Source organism: Oncorhynchus keta, chromosome 8 (assembly GCF_023373465.1).
Source record: "Oncorhynchus keta strain PuntledgeMale-10-30-2019 chromosome 8, Oket_V2, whole genome shotgun sequence".
NCBI classification, from domain to species: Eukaryota; Metazoa; Chordata; class Actinopteri; order Salmoniformes; family Salmonidae; genus Oncorhynchus; species Oncorhynchus keta.
In genome coordinates, this window is record NC_068428.1 from 6,683,641 (window position 1) to 6,702,785 (window position 19,145).

The following is a 19,145-nucleotide window of genomic DNA, read 5'->3' on the forward strand; positions in this document are numbered from 1 at the left end:
TTTCACTCAAAATCTCACGATACATGGCCCCATTCATTCTTTCCTTTCCACGGATCAGTCGTCCTGGTCCCTTTGCAGAAAACAACCCCAAAGCATGATGTTTCCACCCCCATGCTTCACAGTAGGTATGGTGTTCTTTGGATGCAACTCAGCATTCTTTGTCCTCCAAACACAACGAGTTGAGTTTTTACCAAAAAGTTATATTTTGGTTTCATCTGACCATATCACATTCTCCCAATCTTCTTCTGGATCATCCAAATGCTCTCTAGCAAACTTCAGACGGGCCTGGACATGTACTGGCTTAAGCAGGGGGACACGTCTGGCACTGCAGGATTTGAGTCCCTGGCGGCGTAGTGTGTTACTGATGATAGGCTTTGTTACTTTGGTCCCAGCTCTCTGCAGGTCATTCACTAGGTGGTTCTGGGATTTTTGCTCACCGTTCTTGTGATCATTTTGACCCCACGGGGTGAGATCTTGCGTGGAGCCCCAGATCGAGGGAGATTATCAGTGGTCTTGTATGTCTTCCATTTCCTAATAATTGCTCCCACAGTTGATTTCTTCAAACCAAGCTGCTTACTTATTGCAGATTCTGCCTTCCCAGCCTGGTGCAGGTCTTCAATTTTGTTTCTGGTGTCCTTTGACAGCTCTTTGGTCTTGGCCATAGTTGGGTGTGGAGTGTGACTGTTTGAGGTTGTGGACAGGTGTCTTTTATACTGATAACAAGTTCAAACAGGTGCCATTAATACAGGTAACAAGTGGAGGACAGAGGAGCCTCTTAAAGAAGAAGTTACAGGTCTGTGAGAGCCAGAAATCTTGCTTGTTTGTAGGTGACCAAATACGTATTTTCCACCATAATTTGCAAATAAATTCATTAAAAATCCTACAATGTGATTTTCTGGAGAAAAAAAATCTAATTTTGTCTGTCATAGTTGAAGTGTACCTACGATGAAAATTACGAGCCTCTCTCATCTTTTTCATTGGGAGAACTTGCACAATTGGTGGCTGACTAAATATTTGTTTGCCCCACTGTAAATAAAGGTTAAATAAATAAAAAATAATTATAAGCGCATTAACCCTGTTGGCCGGAAGGCCCATTCTTACATATTTATTAACCTCATTTGATTGGCTGATATTGAGTACTGTATGTCACAATGGAACGCAGAATATCACTGCTCAGAGGCTGTGAACTTTGTAGCAAGCTTTATTCTCGTCTCATTCATGTCTCAGCTGTCGGCTCGCTCTAAAGACAATGACTTGTTTGGGTTAGAGGAAGCCAACAACATTAGACTGAACAAGCTCCACATCGTCTTTGCCTTAATTTCCTTCACATTTATGTCAGCTAATGAAAGTCTTGTTTTACCACCATCAGGAGCTCTCACTCAATCAGAAACGTTTGATACGAAGTGACTTACAGAAGGGCTAAATTGGACTTGTGTGATGAGCTCTTATATAAGCCTGATACGAGGGCGAGTGAGTTCAGGGCAAGGCACACTTTGATGTCATGGCATTTTAGGCACATCCTTGTTGACCCGCCGAGCGAGCGGACACACCAGATCATGAGAGTGCTGACTCAGTTACAGTAGCCTCCTTCCTCTCTGTCTCCCACACCAGCCCAATAAAGAGAATGAAACACAAACAGTTAACCCCGCCAAGCCACTGTTTGGATAGGTCGTTTTGTTTGGAGAGGGGTTCAAAGTTCATGGGGAGTGAGGACACTGGTTGTGTCTGAAATGGCACCCTAATCTCTATATGGAGTCCACTATAATACATGGAATGTGTGTGTGTGTGTGTGTGTGTGTGTGTGTGTGTGTGTGTGTGTGTGTGAGATGTTTGTCCAATTGTGTGTGTTCTGTTTGGGAGGTCTACTGGACTCTAAAATCGTGTCATTTTCAAGCGCTTTATTAAGTCAACGGGTCAGATATTTTGGTGTATGATTCTTAAACTTCAGGATTTTCCCCAGAGTCAGATGAACTCATGGATACCTTTTTTATGTCTCTGGGTGCAGTTTGAAGGAAGTTGCTAACTAGCGCTAGCGGAATTGCTAACTTGAGTTAGCACAATAATGGAAGTCTATGGGTATCTGCTCGTATGATAGCAGATAGCACAGTGACTGGAAGTCTATGGGTATCTGCTCGTATGATAGCAGATAGCACAGTGACTGGAAGTCTATGGGTATCTGCTCGTATGATAGCAGATAGCACAGTCACTGGAAGTCTATGGGTATCTGCTCGTATGATAGCAGATAGCACAGTCACTGGAAGTCTATGGGTATCTGCTCATATGATAGCAGATAGCACAGTCACTGGAAGTCTATGGGTATCTGCTCATATGATAGCAGATAGCACAGTCACTGGAAGTCTATGGGTATCTGCTCGTATGATAGCAGATAACACAGTCACTGGAAGTTTATGGGTATCCGCTCGTATGCTAGCAGATACCCATAGACTTCCATTATTGCGCTAACGCTAAATAGCTAACGCTAATGTAACTTTACAGGTAGTTTTGAGAACCAATGCTATTTAGCTGGACAAGGAGAAATAAAAATGGTATCCACAAATCCATCTGACTCTGGGGAGGTAGATAAAAGGCCTCAAACCCGAAGTATCCCTTTAATGGCAGCAACTGTGTTTCAGAAGTGTAGTGTGGTGAATGGCGTCATTGTGAATAAGAATTTGTTCTTGACCTGCCTAGTTAAATAAAGGTTGAATGAAAACAGCTGGGATCATGGAGCGGGAGACATGATTATTGTGGAGTGGGAGTAGCTATGGTCTATGCTGTGTGTGTCTGTGTGCACAAGTGTGTGTGTGTGTGTGTACTTATGTGTGTGTTTTCTCGTGCTCACAGCCAAAGGGATGTGTGATATGCAATATAGCATTTGGAGAGAAAAAATCCTATGCAATTGAATCCAGGGCAGGGGGCACAGCTGTGTGTGTATATTGGAGGTAGGGGAAACTCTCCTCTTGCTCCATCCTGGAATGCACCCGACTTATACCACCGGTTGTGAGTCCAAGGTCAGACCATAGTACAATAGGTCAGTCTTTCACCTCAGTTGATTTCCAGGTGGGGATCAAAGGCCTTACAAAGCACCACCCAGGCAACAGAATTGTAGCCTTTTGAAGCCAACACGTTTTAGGCGGGGGCCTTCCTTGCCTATATGGTAGGGGATATCGGTCCCTAAAAGTCTAGTGTTTTCACCAGTCTCCATGTTTAGCCTTTTGATCACAGCCAAAACACATTCCATCACCTAAAAGGGTCAAGCCAGCCCAGTAGATTAATTCATCATTGGACCCCGGTACTGCTCAAATGACCCAGTCCAGAAACCTGTGAAGGTGCTGATGTATGTATACACACACAACGAGAAGGAGTGTGTAATGAGTGTGTCATGCCCTCACACACATACTAATGCAGACGTTCACACACACACACACACACACACACACACACACACACACACACACACAGTGACTAATGCAGACATGAACACACGCACAAACACTCACACATACTGATGCAGACATACACAGAGACACACATACGCCCAGACACACACATTGTCACAGTGTGAGTGCTATGATAGATGGAGGGAGAATAAACACGAGGCCCATGCAAAAGCTTGGCTAGGGTCATATAGGTCTGTATATCCCCAAAACCCACACACACACACAAATACACACACTACCCCGATTCACTCAGCACTCAATCCCCCAATCTTTATTCATAACTACCCCCACCTCTGAACTTCAGGCTCCTCCCTCCATCTTGTTTCACCGTCTCTCATACCACCTATGCTCTGCCCATCCACCCCCAAAACACACACGCTGCCCCAATCAACTCCTGTCAGCTGGATACTGTTAAAACGTGCTGAAAATAAATGCCCCGGTGAGACTTTCGGACTCTCTGAAAACATAAGAATTGCTCGGATGAGTGGGGGAGGGAGAGATGGCAGGAAGAAGGGAGGGTGACAAGAAAAAATAGGGGAGAAAAGAAGAGTACAATTTCAACACCTCAGGCTCCTACCCTATTCACCTAGCCTATGTCGTTCCTCTGGAATGCTATTAGCTGTGAGTTATTGTGTGTGTGTGTGTGTGTGTCTCTGTGTCCGCCATGCTCGGCTGCCAATCTCCCTCTCCCTCCCTCTTCCTCCTCTCTTACACACTTCTCTCTCTTTCCTTCTGTACTCATTCTCTCTCTCGTAGAATGAATGTCCTTCTCCGTAATGCAGCGGTTCAGCGGTAGCTCTCTGTGATCTACAGTAATTGGATCAGTTTGGCTTTTTAGACCACAATGAATAACGCAGATCCTGTATCACTGTTTTTGCTTCTCCCAATAAGTCATCTTGTGCTAGTGAGCTTCAGGTGATGGAGAAGCAACTTTTCGAATGACATGGTCTTGGTCAGGGTGTTACTATACCATCGTACTCCTCTGGCTCCGAGAACAGCTTTGTCATAGTGTTGTTGTGTTCTGCACCAGTCAGCATTATGCACACACCCACTGCTGTGCTGCTGAGTCCAGGAAAATCAAACCATAGCTGTGCCAGTATCAACACAGTCTAGTGTTATACACACTCTAGGGTCGCCTCCAGTAACCATTCTGATCCCTCTCTCTCCCCCTCTCTATTTTCCTTTCTCTCTCTCAAATCAAATCAAACGTTATTTGTCACATGCGCCGAATACAACAAGTGTAGACCTTACCGTGAAGTACTTACTTACAAGCCCCTAACCAACAGTGCAGTTCAAGATGATTTATATTTACCTAATAAACTAAAGTAAAAAATAATAAAAAGTAACACAATAACATAACAATAACGAGACTATATACAGAGGGTACCGGTACAGAGTCAGTGTGCAGGGGTACAGGTTAGTTGAGGTAATGTGTACATGTAGGTAGGGGTGATGTGACTATGCATAGACAATAAACAGCGGGTCAATGTAAATAGTCCAGTGGCCATTTGATTAATTGTTCTGCAGTCTTATGACTTGGGGGTAGAAACTGTTAAGGAGCCTTTTGGTCCTAGACTTGACGCTCCAGTACCGCTTGCCTTGCGGTAGCAGAGAACTTGGGTGACAGGAGTCCTGACAATTTTATGGGCTTTCCTCTGACACCGCCTAGTATATAGGTCCTGGATGGCATGAAGCTTGGCCACAGTGATGTACTGGGCCGTACGCACTACCCTCTTTAGCGCCTTATGGTCAGATACTGAGCAGTTGCCATACCAGGCGGTGATGCAACCGGTCAGGATGCTCTCGATGGTGCAGCTGTATATCTTTTTGAGGATCTGGGGACCCATGCCAAATCTTTTCAGTCTCCTGAGGGGGAAAAGATTTTGTCGTACCCGACTGTCTTGGTGTGTTTGGACCATGATAGTTTGTTGGTGATGTGGACACCAAGGAACATGAAACTCTCGACTCGATCCACTACTGCCCCGTTGATGTGAATGGGGGCCTGTTCGGCCCACCTTTTCCTGTAGTCTATGATCAGCTCCTTTGTCTTGCTCACATTGAGGGATAGGTTGTTGTCCTGGCACCACACTGCCAGTACTCTGACCTCCTCCCTATAGGCTGTCTCATCATTGTCAGTGATCAGTCCTACCACTGTTGTGTCGTCAGCAAATTTAATGATGGTGTTGGAGTCGTGTTTGGCCACGCAGTCGTGGGTGAACAGGGAATAGAGGAGGGAACTAAGTACACACCCTTGAGGGGCCCCAGTGTTAAGGATCAGCGTGGACAGATGTGTTGGTACCTTCCCTTACCACCTGGGGGCGGCCCATCAGGAAGTCTAGGATCCAGTTGCAGAGGGAGGTGTTTCGTCCCAGGGTCTTTAGCTTAGTGATGAGCTTCGTGGGCACTATGGTGTTGAACGCTGAGCTCTCTGTCTCTCTTTCGCATTCTCCTGTCTAATATTCCCACTCCCTGTGGTGTTCCAGAATGGGCTCCCGCTGCACCGATAGAGCAGGGAATTAGAAGGTAGGATGGATGTTTTGGGAAGTTGGAGTTTTTTGCGACTGTGTCATTTCAGAACTGGCAGCGTCGTTGGAGAGATTTATGCTCTGTGTTTCTCACTGTGTCACACACCACATACAGACACGCATACAGACTCACACAAACACTTAAACACCCAGATTCACATTGGAATAAAACACAAAAACACTCTTTCTCTCTCGTGCTGGATCTATATTGCTCGGCAATATGTTAAGTGTTGTTGGCTGCATCCAACAGTCCAAGTCAAGTAGTTTTACCGTTGACCATTATTTCCCATACAACCGACAGTTGTTTAAAATGTGGTCCTTGCTGATTCCTAGTAGTCAGCACTGTCAGCACACTAAGAATTCACAGTCATCATGTGTGTTGTTGTCGTATGAATTCTAATGCATTATCTTTTTGTGTGAACAGGAATATAAGAATATGAGTGGGTTTGTGAAATTGGGAGTGTTGAAAGTGTGTGCGTGCGTAGGTACATACGTAAGAACGTGTGTGTGTGTGTGTGTGTGTGTGTGTGTGTGTGTGTGTGTGTGTGTGTGTGTGTGTGTGTGTGTGTGTGTGTGTGTGTGTGTGTGTGTGTGTGTGTGTGTGTGTGTGTGTGTGTGTATGTGTGTGTGTGTGTTCACTAAGTGACAGCCGGGCCATCATCACCCAGCGTCTCCCAGCTGTGACCTGAGGCCACATGTGCTGCCAATTGGGACCAATCAGAGCCCTGTAATGAGGGTGGGGGAGGGGCCGACTCATGATTAGTGTGTCAGACTGATGAGAGAGGACAGGGGAGGGAGGGGGAGGCCAGGAATCATATTTCTCTCCCTCTCACTATTTCCCCCATTCTGCTGATTTGCGTATGGTGGTAGCAATGGTCACCAAAATTGTTCAGGTTTTAAAAACAATTCTAATAAATGTATAGTTGGACAATGGATGAAGGAAGATACTGCACATTTTCATAAAAAAATGTATCCATCAGATATTGACTGAATTATAGAACATTTTACTGGCACGGACAAATAATGGAGTTCAGGGATTTTGGTGGGAATTCAGGTCTTAAATGTATGTCAAATTTCACTTATTTTTTTGTTGTTAAACTAAAGAAAATATGATGTGCCTTTTTTGCATAAATACACTGCGCATATGAATAAAGGAACATAAAGGGGTTGACCAGGCAGCAACCACCACAAACCTGCCCTGTCCCACGCCTACCTACACTCACCTGCCTCGTTAATTACTCCTGTTGTCATGTTCTGTTTTCAAAATGGTGTGTCAATAGCAGAATACCCTCAGATAAAATAAATCAACACGCTTGGCTCTAGATTACACCTATCTATACATACTTTATATTGTTTGCGAGATCAGACACAATATCACTATAATCCGAGTGTTCATTTTCAGAAGTAGCTTTCACTTCAGTGCATCTCATTTTGTAAACAAAAACATTTACACCCTTCAAAATAAAGTTGTCGAGACGATGCGCTACATCACAGACGAAGCTTTGGCTTTCTTATAGATGCTACGGAAAGACAATGTATTCCTTTGAGCCCATTTCAGCCATTCCCGGGGGTGTGTTTGACAGGTCATTCCAAACATTTCTGTGAAAAAAAGTCGACAGGCAGAAGAAAGAGTATGAAAGAGTCGCAGGAGTAAAATTAAAGCAATCAATCCAGCAAGATTTAAATGACATCCATCATTTAAATGAGATGTTGCACCTCTCAAACACAGGAAATACTCTAGATGGCAGATCCTCCAGTGGGTGGGGAAAGCGCGTTGCTAATGGTAGGGTTGGTCTTGCCCCCCGCCCCAACACTCCATATGGTCGATGGGGGAGGGTTGGGGCTGGAGTAAGATTCAGCTGAGCTCTTTTTAGTTTTCTGCAGTCTATGGAGTTTTGCGACCTGAGTGTTCAACTTTGCTGTTGCACACTTCACCTACAAAATAGGTCAGCATTATATCATTGCGTTATCACTGCAAGATTGTCTTTCATCTCAAATTTGTGGCTGGCCCTACATACACCTCCACGGTTTCAACACAGCCTTTGAAACAGTTCAAGTTGAAATGAATGGACTGAATGGGAGCCTGAACGTTTGACAGGAAAACATCACGCTGTAAAGGCCTTCAGAAAAGGACAACTGAGGTGATGGTTGAAGCTTTGTTTGTGGTGAACAATACTCTACAATGTACAGAGTTCTGTTGTAAGGATCTTCAAAAGGGTGAAACTGAGATCACTGTTGAACATTTTGTATGTGGTGAACATGCGCTATAGCATAAAAGATAGTTAATTAATAGTTCTAGTTTATAGTGTATACTGTATGTTTGAGGTTATATATGAGTACGGTATGTTTGAGGTTATATATGAGTATGGTATGTTTGAGGTTATATATATGTGTGTACTGCATGCTTGAGGTTATTTATGAGTACTGTATGTTTGAGGTTATATATGAGTGTGTACTATATATTTGAGGTAATATATATGAGTACGGTATGTTTGAGGTTATATATGAGTGAGTACTGTATGTTTGAGGTTATATATGAGTGTACTGTATATTTGAGGTTATATAAGAGTACTGTATATTTGAGGTTATATAAGAGTGGGTACTGCATGATTGAGGTTATATATGAGTACTGTATGTTTGAGATTATATATGAGTACTGTATATTTGAGGTAATATGAGTGTGTATAGTACTGTATATTTGAGGTTATATAAGAGTGGGTACTGCATGATTGAGGTTATATATGAGTACTGTATGTTTGAGATTATATATGAGTACTGTATATTTGAGGTAATATGAGTGTGTATAGTACTGTATATTTGAGGTTATATAAGAGTGGGTACTGCATGTTTGAGGTTATATATGAGTACTGTATATTTGAGGTTATATAAAAGTGGGTACTGCATGCTTGAGGTTATATATGAGTACTGTATATTTGAGGTTATACATGAGTACTGTATGTTTGAGGTTATATATGAGTGTGTACTGCATGCTTGAGGTTATATTTGAATACTGTATATTTGAGGTTATATATGAGTACTGTATGTTTGAGGTTATGAGTGTGTACAGTACTGTATATTTGAGGTTATATAAGAGTGGGTACTGCATGCTTGAGGTTATATATGAGTACCAAATATACAAAGGAGTTGCTTACCAAGACGACATTGAATGTTCATCAGTTGCCTAGTTAAAGTTTGGACTGAAATCGGCTTCAAAATCTATGGCAAGACTTGAAAATGGCTGATCAACAACCAGAGCTTGAATAATTTTGAAAAGAATAATGTGCAAATATTGTACAATCCAGCTCTTAGAGATTTACTCAGAAAGATGTACAGCTGTAATCGCTGCCAAAGGTGATTCTAACATGACTCAGGGGTGTGAATACTTATGTAAAAAGATCATATTTCTGTATTTCCTTTTCAATGAATTTGCAGAGAAAGTAAGGCCTCTATGGGTTATGTGAGATCTGGGCCAGGTCTTTTATTGTATCTTTCTTGGCGGGCTGCCCAACAATGTCTGTTTATACACCAAGGGCTTTCAAACAAATGTTCCCTTTTTCTCCCCGTATCACATTTTGAATTTGTCTTTTGTGGTATGAGTTTTCATTACTAGTGCCTGTGCTACTGCTGAGTTTAGTTGTTTTTTTGTGCGGGCCAGTGGAAATTGGAGGGCGGGCAGACGGACACGCGGACGTTTTTTTAGGCAATAAATCATCCGTGATAGGGACAGACACGGTGACCAGAGATTGCGGTCAGGTCGGACTCGTAAAACCACATGTGAGGGGAAGGAATGTGTGACCCCGTTGCATTGTGGGTCCTGTGTGTATGTCTGGGTCGAGAGTGAGGTTTTCCCTGACTCACAGGATGTTGTGAAGCAGTATGGAGGGGGAGGTTAGAGGAAAGAGGAGCGTAACTTTCGGGAATTGGTGGGTGAATCACTGGTTTGTCCTTCTACCCCCCTCGCTCTGTGTCTCGCTCATCTTTCTGTTTCTCTGTACATGGGCAGAGCATGACATACACTGAGTATACAAAACATTAAGAACGGCTCTTTCCATGACAGACAGACCAGGTGAATCCAGGTGAAATCTATGATCCCTTATTGATGTCACCTGTTAAATTCACTTCAATCTGTGTAGGTGAAGGGGAGGAGACAGGTTAAAGAAGGAGCCTTTAAGCCTTGAGACAATTGAGACATGGATTGTGTATGTGTGCCATTCAGAGGGTGAATGGGCAAGACACCAGGTGTACCGGTTTGAGTGTGTTAACTGCAATGCTGCTGGGTTTTTCACGCTCAACTGTTTCCTGTGTGAATCAAGAATGTTCCACCACCCAAAGGACAACCAGCCAACTTGACACAACTGTGGATAGCATTGGAGTCAACATGGGCCAGCCTCCCTGTGGAATGCTTTCAACACCTTGTAGAGTCCATGTCCCAACGAATCGAGGCTGTTCTGAGGGCAAAAGGGGTACAACTAAATATTAGGAAGGTGTTCCTAAATGTTTTGTACACTCAGTGTATGTTGGGCTGAGGTATTCAGTTTGAGATTAAAACTTTCCTCTCTCTCAATATCCATTTCACTGTCAGGGAGTAGAGAATCATATATTTTTCTAATCAATTTGGGTTGAAATTCAAACTTTCCCTCCCTCTCTCCAGTCCCAAAGAAGTTGCTGCTGCAGGAGCCCAACCCCAGAGTGGCAGTGTACCCCCCGTCACCCAGTGCCCATGACCCAAACGTGGTTGGAGACAGCGCCCTCCCTGATGGGACCTCGGTCATAACCTTGGAGTCTGTGCTCTCAGGTGAGCTGCTACATACCCATATGCAGAGACACTGTCACACATACACAAATGCATGTGCATACGCACGCACACATACTGCATGTGCATACGCACGCACACATACTGCATGTGCACAGCCATGCACACTCACGCATATGCAAACACACACACACACACAACCCTCAGGGGACCACTTTACACGAAACAGGCCCCATACATATGTGTTTCTTTCCTTTTAAAGGACATGGTAATCATATTTGGACATTAACATTTTGATTGGACAGAAGGATACTACAGAGGGAGCTAGATGTTAGCAGGTCTTAGACAGGGCAGTCAGGATGGGGCTCATGGGGGGGGTTCAAATATATGCCCCAGCATGTGCAGTCATTTTAGTTTGTTGTGTCATTTGTAGAGCAGGTCAGAGAGAGAACATTGTTTTCACCAGCAGAATGTTGGGCTCCTGTCCTCTTATGTATTATCATCAATTACTGATGTCATTTCATCAAGTTCCCACGACTCAGAGCGAGTGAGTGAGGGGGGTTGAGAGAGAAAGGGGGAAATTGAGAGGGGGGATTGAGAGAGAGAGAGACAGAGAGAGAGGGAGGGAGGAAATTGAGAGAGAGAGATATCAACCTGCACATGTCCTCTACTGTATACTTATTGTTATTGTTGAATGTTTGGTTATTGTTGTTACTGTTGTCCCGTTGACTATTTAGATTCTTATTATTTTCATATTGTAAATACCCAAAGTAAGCTTTGGCAATATGTACATTGTTACATCATGCCAATAAAGGATATAGAATTGAATTGAATTTAGAGAGAGTGAGAGACAGAGAGTGAGAAAGTGAGAGAGCGAGAGAGAGAGGGGGGAAAAATATATCACCTATTGGAAAGACACCACAGAAAATCAAAGTAAACTTCAATGCTATTTGTCTCTAAACAGACAGTGTGGGGGGGCAGACTATCTGACCACTGTGACTTATAGAAAACTGAGGAAAACATTGACGAGGTACAGACTCAGTGAGCACAGTCTGGCTATAGAGACCGGTCATCACAGACAAACCTGGCTGCCCAGAGAGGGCAGTGTGCTGTGCCTGTGCTTACTCTGCTCCAGGGGAGAGGTAGATACAGAGCTATATTTCCTATTACACTGTGACAAATACTCAGAGAATATTTCTTTCCCAAAATTATAATTCAATACAAAGAATTTGAAACTATAAAAGATGAAGAAAAAAAATATTATTTATTGGGTGAAAAGCGTAAATGTGCAGTTTTGGCAGCCAAATATGTGTCCTCTTGCCACAACCTGAGGAACAGCCAGTGAAAAGTGCAAAGTAATGTCAATAATATTTCCCGTTTTGTCTTTCATTGTATACTTTGACAATGTAAGTAATAATGAACTTGCCATGTCAATAAAGTCAATTGAATTGAAATTGAATTGAGAGAGAGAGTGAAATGCAGATATTGAGACGGAGAGCTAGTGAGAGAGAGGAGGATACACAAACAAAGGTAAATTATTGAAGGGGGGATGGCCCGAGTGCAAAACACTAATTATGTTCCCAACATAGCCGTACTCACCAGTCGAACACTGATTAGGAGAATAGAATAAGAGAGGGATAGAAGGAGGAGGAAGAGCTCTGAACCAACTTTGCTATTTTGTGATTATTTTGGCGTTTGATCTTAACTTTTCTTTTTTTTTTTTTTTCGAAATGTATCCGCTGTCATTTCTTATGATTGTTAAAAACTTTTGATCAGCAATTAGTAACCTGGATTTTGACTTCGACTCATCTGCCCAGAGTTTTTAGTGTAATTACGAGCCAATTTTCAGACAACGTAGGAGGATACGTCAGCAAAACAAGAGGCAGGAGAGGGGAGTCCTGGTGAGATTAAGGATAAGGGAAAACCGAACACCTCTTCCCTCCATTCCATTGGCCAAATCCGATCACAGATTTGCTATGAATGGGACTCTCGTAATTGCAGTATTCTCTGATTTTCTGAAACATGGCTTTCGGAACAACTCAATGGATTCTCCATTCAGAAAGTGGACAGGACATTGGATTCAGAGAAATTGAGAGGGGGAGGGGGGTATGCTTATTCATCAACAGCAAAGGACGTGCTGACTCTAGCGCAGTGGAATACCTGATGGATAAATGCCGACCCTCATATCAAGTCCAATTTTATTTGGCACATGCGCCGAATACAACCTTACTGTGAAATGCTTACTTTACAAGCCCTTAACCAATAATGTAGTTCAAGAAATAGAGTTAAGAAAATGTTTAGTAAATCAACTAAAGTACATTTAATAAAAAGTAGCACAATAAAATAACAATAATGAGGCTATATAAAGGGTGTACCGGTACCGAGCCAATGTGCAGGGGTACAGATTAGTCAATGTAATTTGTACATGTAGTGAGGGGTAAAGTGACTATGCATAGATAATAAACAGAGAGTAGCAGCAGTGTAAAAACGAAAATGTGTGTGTGTGTGGGGGTCAACGTAAATAGTCTGGGTGGCCATTGATTAATTGTTCAGCAGTCTTATGGCTTGGGGGTAGAAGCTGTTAAGGAGCCTGTTGGACCTAGACTTGGCGCCCCGGTACCAGAGAGAACAGTCCATGACTTGGGGGTAGAAGCTGTTAAGGAGCCTGTTGGACCTAGACTTGGCGCCCCGGTACCAGAGAGAGGTACCAGAGAGAACAGTCCATGACTTGGGTGTAGAAGCTGTTAAGGAGCCTGTTGGACATAGACTTGGCGCCCCGGTACCAGAGAGAACAGTCCATGACTTGAGGGTAGAAGCTGTTAAGGAGCCTGTTGGACCTAGACTTGGCGCCCCGGTACCAGAGAGAACAGTCCATGACTTGAGGGTAGAAGCTGTTAAGGAGCCTGTTGGACCTAGACTTGGCGCACCGGTACCAGAGAGAACAGTCCATGACTTGAGGGTAGAAGCTGTTAAGGAGCCTGTTGGACCTAGACTTGGCGCCCCGGTACCAGAGAGAACAGTCCATGACTTGGGTGACTGGTGTAGCAATAGGAATGTTACTCATGTTGATGTGATGCAGGAAACAGAAACCAATTGTTACTTACTGTCTTCATGTAGTGGATGTGTGGGCTGACAACATGCATAATTAAGTTTGCTTTAACTATATGTCGTGACTACAACACAAAGCATATTTAACAACTGAAATCTTTGACAATTTTTTTGTGCCTTCCTCTGACACCGCCAAGTATATAGATCCTGGATGGCAGGAATATTGGCCCCAGTGATGTACCGGGCCGTACGCACTACCCTCTGTAGTGCCTTACGGTCAGATGCAGAGCAGTTGCCATACCAGGCTCTCGATTGTTCAGCTGTAGAACTTTTTGAGGATCTGGAGACCCATGCCATATCTTTTCAGTCTCCTGAGGGGGAAAAGATTTTGTCGTGTCCGACTGTATTGGTGTGTTTGTCCATGATAGTTTGTTGGTGATGTGGACACCAAGGAATTTGAAACTCTCAACTTGCTCCACTACAGCCCCGTCGATGTTAATTGGGGAGTGCTCGGCCGTCCTTTTCCTGTAGTCCATGATCAGCTCCTTTGTCTTGCTCACATGGAGGGAGAGGTTGTTGTCCTGGCACCACAGTGCCAGGTATCTGACCTCCACCCTATAGGCTGTTTCATTGCTGTCGGTGATCAGGCCTACCACTGTTGTGTCGTCAGCAAACTTAATGATGGTGTTGGAGTTGTGCTTGGCCACGCAGTCTTGGGTGAACAGGGAATACAGGAGGGGACTAAGCACGCAACCCTGAGGAACCCCCGTGTTGAGGATCAACGTGGCAGATGTGTTGTTACCTACCCTTACCACCTGGGGGCGACCTGTCAGGAAGTCCAGGATCCAGTTTGAGAGGGAGGTGTTTTGTTCCAGGGTTCTTAGCTTCTACCTCCCAAGAGAGTTTTCAGCTGTTATCGTGACTTCTGTATATATTCCACCTCAGGACCAGAAAAACAACAAGCTGGCACTTATTGAACTGTACAAGGCTATAAACAAGCAGAAAACCATACACCAGGAGGCTGGTTTTCTCATTTCCGGTGATTATAATTCCACTTCAATAAGACGCGTGATGCCCAACTTTCATCAACACGTCTCCTTCACCACTAGGGGCGATAGTCCTGGACCACTGTTACTCTACCCACAAGCAAGCATACAAGACCCTTCTTCGTCCCCTCTTCGATTGTGACTCTATACTCCTGCTACAAGCAGAAGCTCAAACAGTAAGTACCCATGACCAATGTTCCTTCTAATTTCAGGTTGGATGAGTCCAAACTTGAACCTCCAAATGTGGGTGTTTACTGTGAACATTAAGGCTGTAACCGCTTTAATTGACTGTTTTAACAGTGGCCATTTAGGCTACTGTGGCTATTTGATCATAATCTAGGCCTACCAGAGTGTCCTACCATAAAAAAATATAGAGAAAATGCATCCCATAACATTTTAACATGCTGTTCTATCATTCAGCCTACAGTAGCAGACAATGTGTGGTGTTCAATGTAGGCCTACATTCCATGAGACTATCACAGCCAACCCCCAGGCTATGGCTGAGGACGCAAGCAAGAACATGAAGTCGTGCTACGACCATCAAACAAACAAAGGACAATACAGGATCAATGTGGAATCCTATTAGACAGGCTCCGACGCCCACCACATGTGGCAGGGGTTACAGTCCATTACGGATTACAAAGGAAGACCCAGTTGTCCGACACGCCCGCCACATGTGGCAGGGGTTACAGTCCATTACAGATTACAAAGGAAGACCCAGTTGTCCGACGCCCGCCACATGTGGCAGGGGTTACAGTCCATTACGGATTACAAAGGAAGACCCAGTTGTCCGACACGCCCGCCACATGTGGCAGGGGTTACAGTCCATTACAGATTACAAAGGAAGACCCAGTTGTCCGACGCCCACCACATGTGGCAGGGGTTACAGTCCATTACGGATTACAAAGGAAGACCCAGTTGTCCGACACGCCCGCCACATGTGGCAGGGGTTACAGTCCATTACAGATTACAAAGGAAGACCCAGTTGTCCGACGCCCGCCACATGTGGCAGGGGTTACAGTCCATTACAGATTACAAAGGAAGACCCAGTTGTCCGACGCCCACCACATGTGGCAGGGGTTACAGTCCATTACGGATTACAAAGGAAGACCCAGTTGTCCGACGCCCACCACATGTGGCAGGGGTTACAGTCCATTACGGATTACAAAGGAAGACCCAGTTGTCCGACGCCCACCACATGTGGCAGGGGTTACAGTCCATTACGGATTACAAAGGAAGACCCAGTTGTCCGACGCCCACCACATGTGGCAGGGGTTACAGTCCATTACGGATTACAAAGGAAGACCCAGTTGTCCGACGCCCACCACATGTGGCAGGGGTTACAGTCCATTACGGATTACAAAGGAAGACCCAGTTGTCCGACGCCCACCACATGTGGCAGGGGTTACAGTCCATTACGGATTACAAAGGAAGACCCAGTTGTCCGACGCCCACCACATGTGGCAGGGGTTACAGTCCATTACGGATTACAAAGGAAGACCCAGTTGTCCGACGCCCACCACATGTGGCAGGGGTTACAGTCCATTACAGATTACAAAGGAAGACCCAGTTGTCCGACGCCCACCACATGTGGCAGGGGTTACAGTCCATTACGGATTACAAAGGAAGACCCAGTTGTCCGACGCCCACCACATGTGGCAGGGGTTACAGTCCATTACAGATTACAAAGGAAGACCCAGTTGTCCGACGCCCGCCACATGTGGCAGGGGTTACAGTCCATTACGGATTACAAAGGAAGACCCAGTTGTGATCTGCCCAATGATGACTCTCTACCAGACGAACTGAATTAATTTTATGCAAGCTTTGACAAAAACAACACAGAGCCGTGCATGAGGGCGCCCACCCGATTTCATTGATCATTTTCATATTTCAGATAGGCCTAGTTTGGGTGTGTTATAATTATATACCTCTGTGGTGCTAATGGCTATATGTCTAAAGATAACTGTAATATCACACTCACACTACCTTCAATACTTATGGGATGAAGATGAAACATTCTGGCAATTAATTACAATTTTTGGGAGGAAGAAACAGGCTACAGACAGATCATTCTTTCCATCCGATCCTGCAACCTCCGCTGTGTAAAGTACTTAAGTAAAAATACTTTAAAGTACTTTTACTTCACAACATTCCTAAATAACATAATATACTTTTTACTCCATACATTTTCCTTTGACACCCAAAAGTACTCGTTACATTTTGAATGCTTATCAGGACAGGACAATGGTATCATTCACGCACTTATCAAGAAAACATCCCTGGTAATCCCTACTGCCTCTGACCTGTCAGAATCACTAAGCACACATCCTTAGTTTGTAAATGATGTCTGAGTGTTAAAAAATTCAAATAAATGCTTCCGTCTGAAACTGAAAGTGCGAACCACTGCATTCAACCATGGGAATGTCTGGGAATATGGCCGTATATAAACAGTGTAGTTATTCCCTCCGCAAGTGAAATGTCGGTAGAGGGACAAAGTGGAGTCAACGGCTCATACACGAGACGTATGTGGGGTGGTCTACAGGCAATTACGGACTACAAAAAGAAAACCAGCCACGTCACAAACACCGACGTCATGCTTCCAGACAAATGTTTTGAATTTCACCCCCTTTTCGTGGTATCCAATTGTTAGTAGTTACTATCTTGTCTCATCGCTACAACTGCCATACGGGCTCGGGAGAGACGAAGGTCGAAAGCCATGCGTCCTCCAAAACACAACCCAACCAAGCCACACTGCTTCTTAACACAGCGCGCATCCAACCCGGAAGCCAGCCGCACCAGGTGCACGGAGGAAACACCGTGCACCAGGCACTCTGGTTGTCGTGCACTGCGCCCGTCCCGCCACAGGAGTCGCTGGTCGCGGCTGGCTGCGACAGAGCCTGGGTCTCTGGCCAGGGTCTTTGGTGGCACAGCTAGCACTGCAATCCAGTGCCCTAGATCACTGACCACCCGGGAGGCCCCAAACTAAACACATTTTTTCCCACTTTGAGGGTTATACAGTGCCACCGACGCGTCCCACTACCAAGGACTGCGGCCCTCCCTCTCCTTCTCGGTGTCCAACGTGAGTAAGATCAAATCAAATGTATTTATATAGCCCTTCGTAGATCAGCTGATATCTCAAAGTGCTGTACAGAAATCCAGCCTAAAACCCCAAACAGCAAGCAATGCAGGTGTAGAAGCACGGTGGCTAGGAAAAACTCCCTAGAAAGGCCAAAACCTAGGAAGAAACCTTGAGAGGAACCAGGCTATGAGGGGAGGCCAGTCCTCTTCTGGCTGTGCCAGGTGGAGATTATAACAAAACATGGCTAAGATGTTCAAATGTTCATAGATGACCAGCAGGGTCAAATAATAATAATCACAGTGGTTGTCGAGGGTGCAACAGGTCAGCACATCAGGAGTAAATGTCAGTTGGCTTTTCATAGCCAATCATTAGGAGTATCTTTATCGCTCCTGTTGTCTCTAGAGAGTTGAAAACAGCAGGTCTAGGACAGGTAGTACGTCCGGTGACAGGTCAGGATTCCATAGCCGCAGGCAGAACAGTTGAAACTGGAGCAGCAGCACGGCCAGGTGGACTGGGGACAGCAAGGAGTCATCATGCCTGAGGCATGGTCCTCCGAGAGAAAGAGGGAAAGAGAGAATTAGAGAGAGAATACTTAAATTCACACAGGACACCGGATAAGACAGGAGAAGTACTCCAGATATAACAAACTGACCCTAGCCCCCCGACACATAAACTACTGCAAACTACTGCAGTAAGACCTTTAAACTTCTTTGGGATCGGTGTCCCTTCCACCGGACGGTTGAGCTAATGTAGGCTAATGCGATTAGTATGAGGTTGTAAGTAACAAGAACATTTCCCAGGACATAGACATATCTGATGGGCAGAAAGCTTCAATTCTTGTTCATCTAACTGCACTGTCCAATTTATAGTAGCTATTACAGTGAAATATTACCATGCTATTGTTTGAGGAGAGTGCACAATTTTGAACATGAAAATTATTAATAAACAAATGATCCCATCTGGACAAGAGGAATACCTATGTAAGAATGTTGTTTATTGACTATAGCTCAGCAATCAACACCATAGTACCCTCCAAGGTCATCATTAAGCTGGAGGCCCTGGGTCTGAACCTAGCCCTGTGCGACTGGGTCCTGGACTTCCTAATGGGCCGCCCCCAGGTGGTGAAGGTAGTAAACAACATCTCCACTTCGCTGATCCTCAACTCTGGGTCCCCACAAGGGTGTGTGCTCAGCCCCCTCCTGTACTCCCTGTTCACCCATGACTGCGTGGCCATGCATGCCTCCAACTCAATCA

The 19,145-nt window shown here is 44.6% G+C and overlaps 1 protein-coding gene across 4 annotated transcripts in view; it reads left to right on the forward strand.

Moving 5' to 3' along the window:
• LOC118386752 (protein eva-1 homolog C-like) overlaps window positions 1–19,145 on the forward strand; it is a 226,051-nt gene that overhangs the window by 189,755 nt on the left and 17,151 nt on the right. For 3 of the 4 annotated variants that reach the window (XM_035774526.2, XM_035774527.2, XM_035774528.2), the window contains one exon: window positions 10,617–10,760. In XM_035774526.2, the coding sequence (XP_035630419.1) occupies window positions 10,617–10,760 (144 nt within the window). Of the gene's footprint in view, window positions 1–10,150; window positions 10,429–10,616; window positions 10,761–19,145 lie in introns of those variants that run through there. The other variant, XM_035774529.2, reaches the window with a different exon arrangement.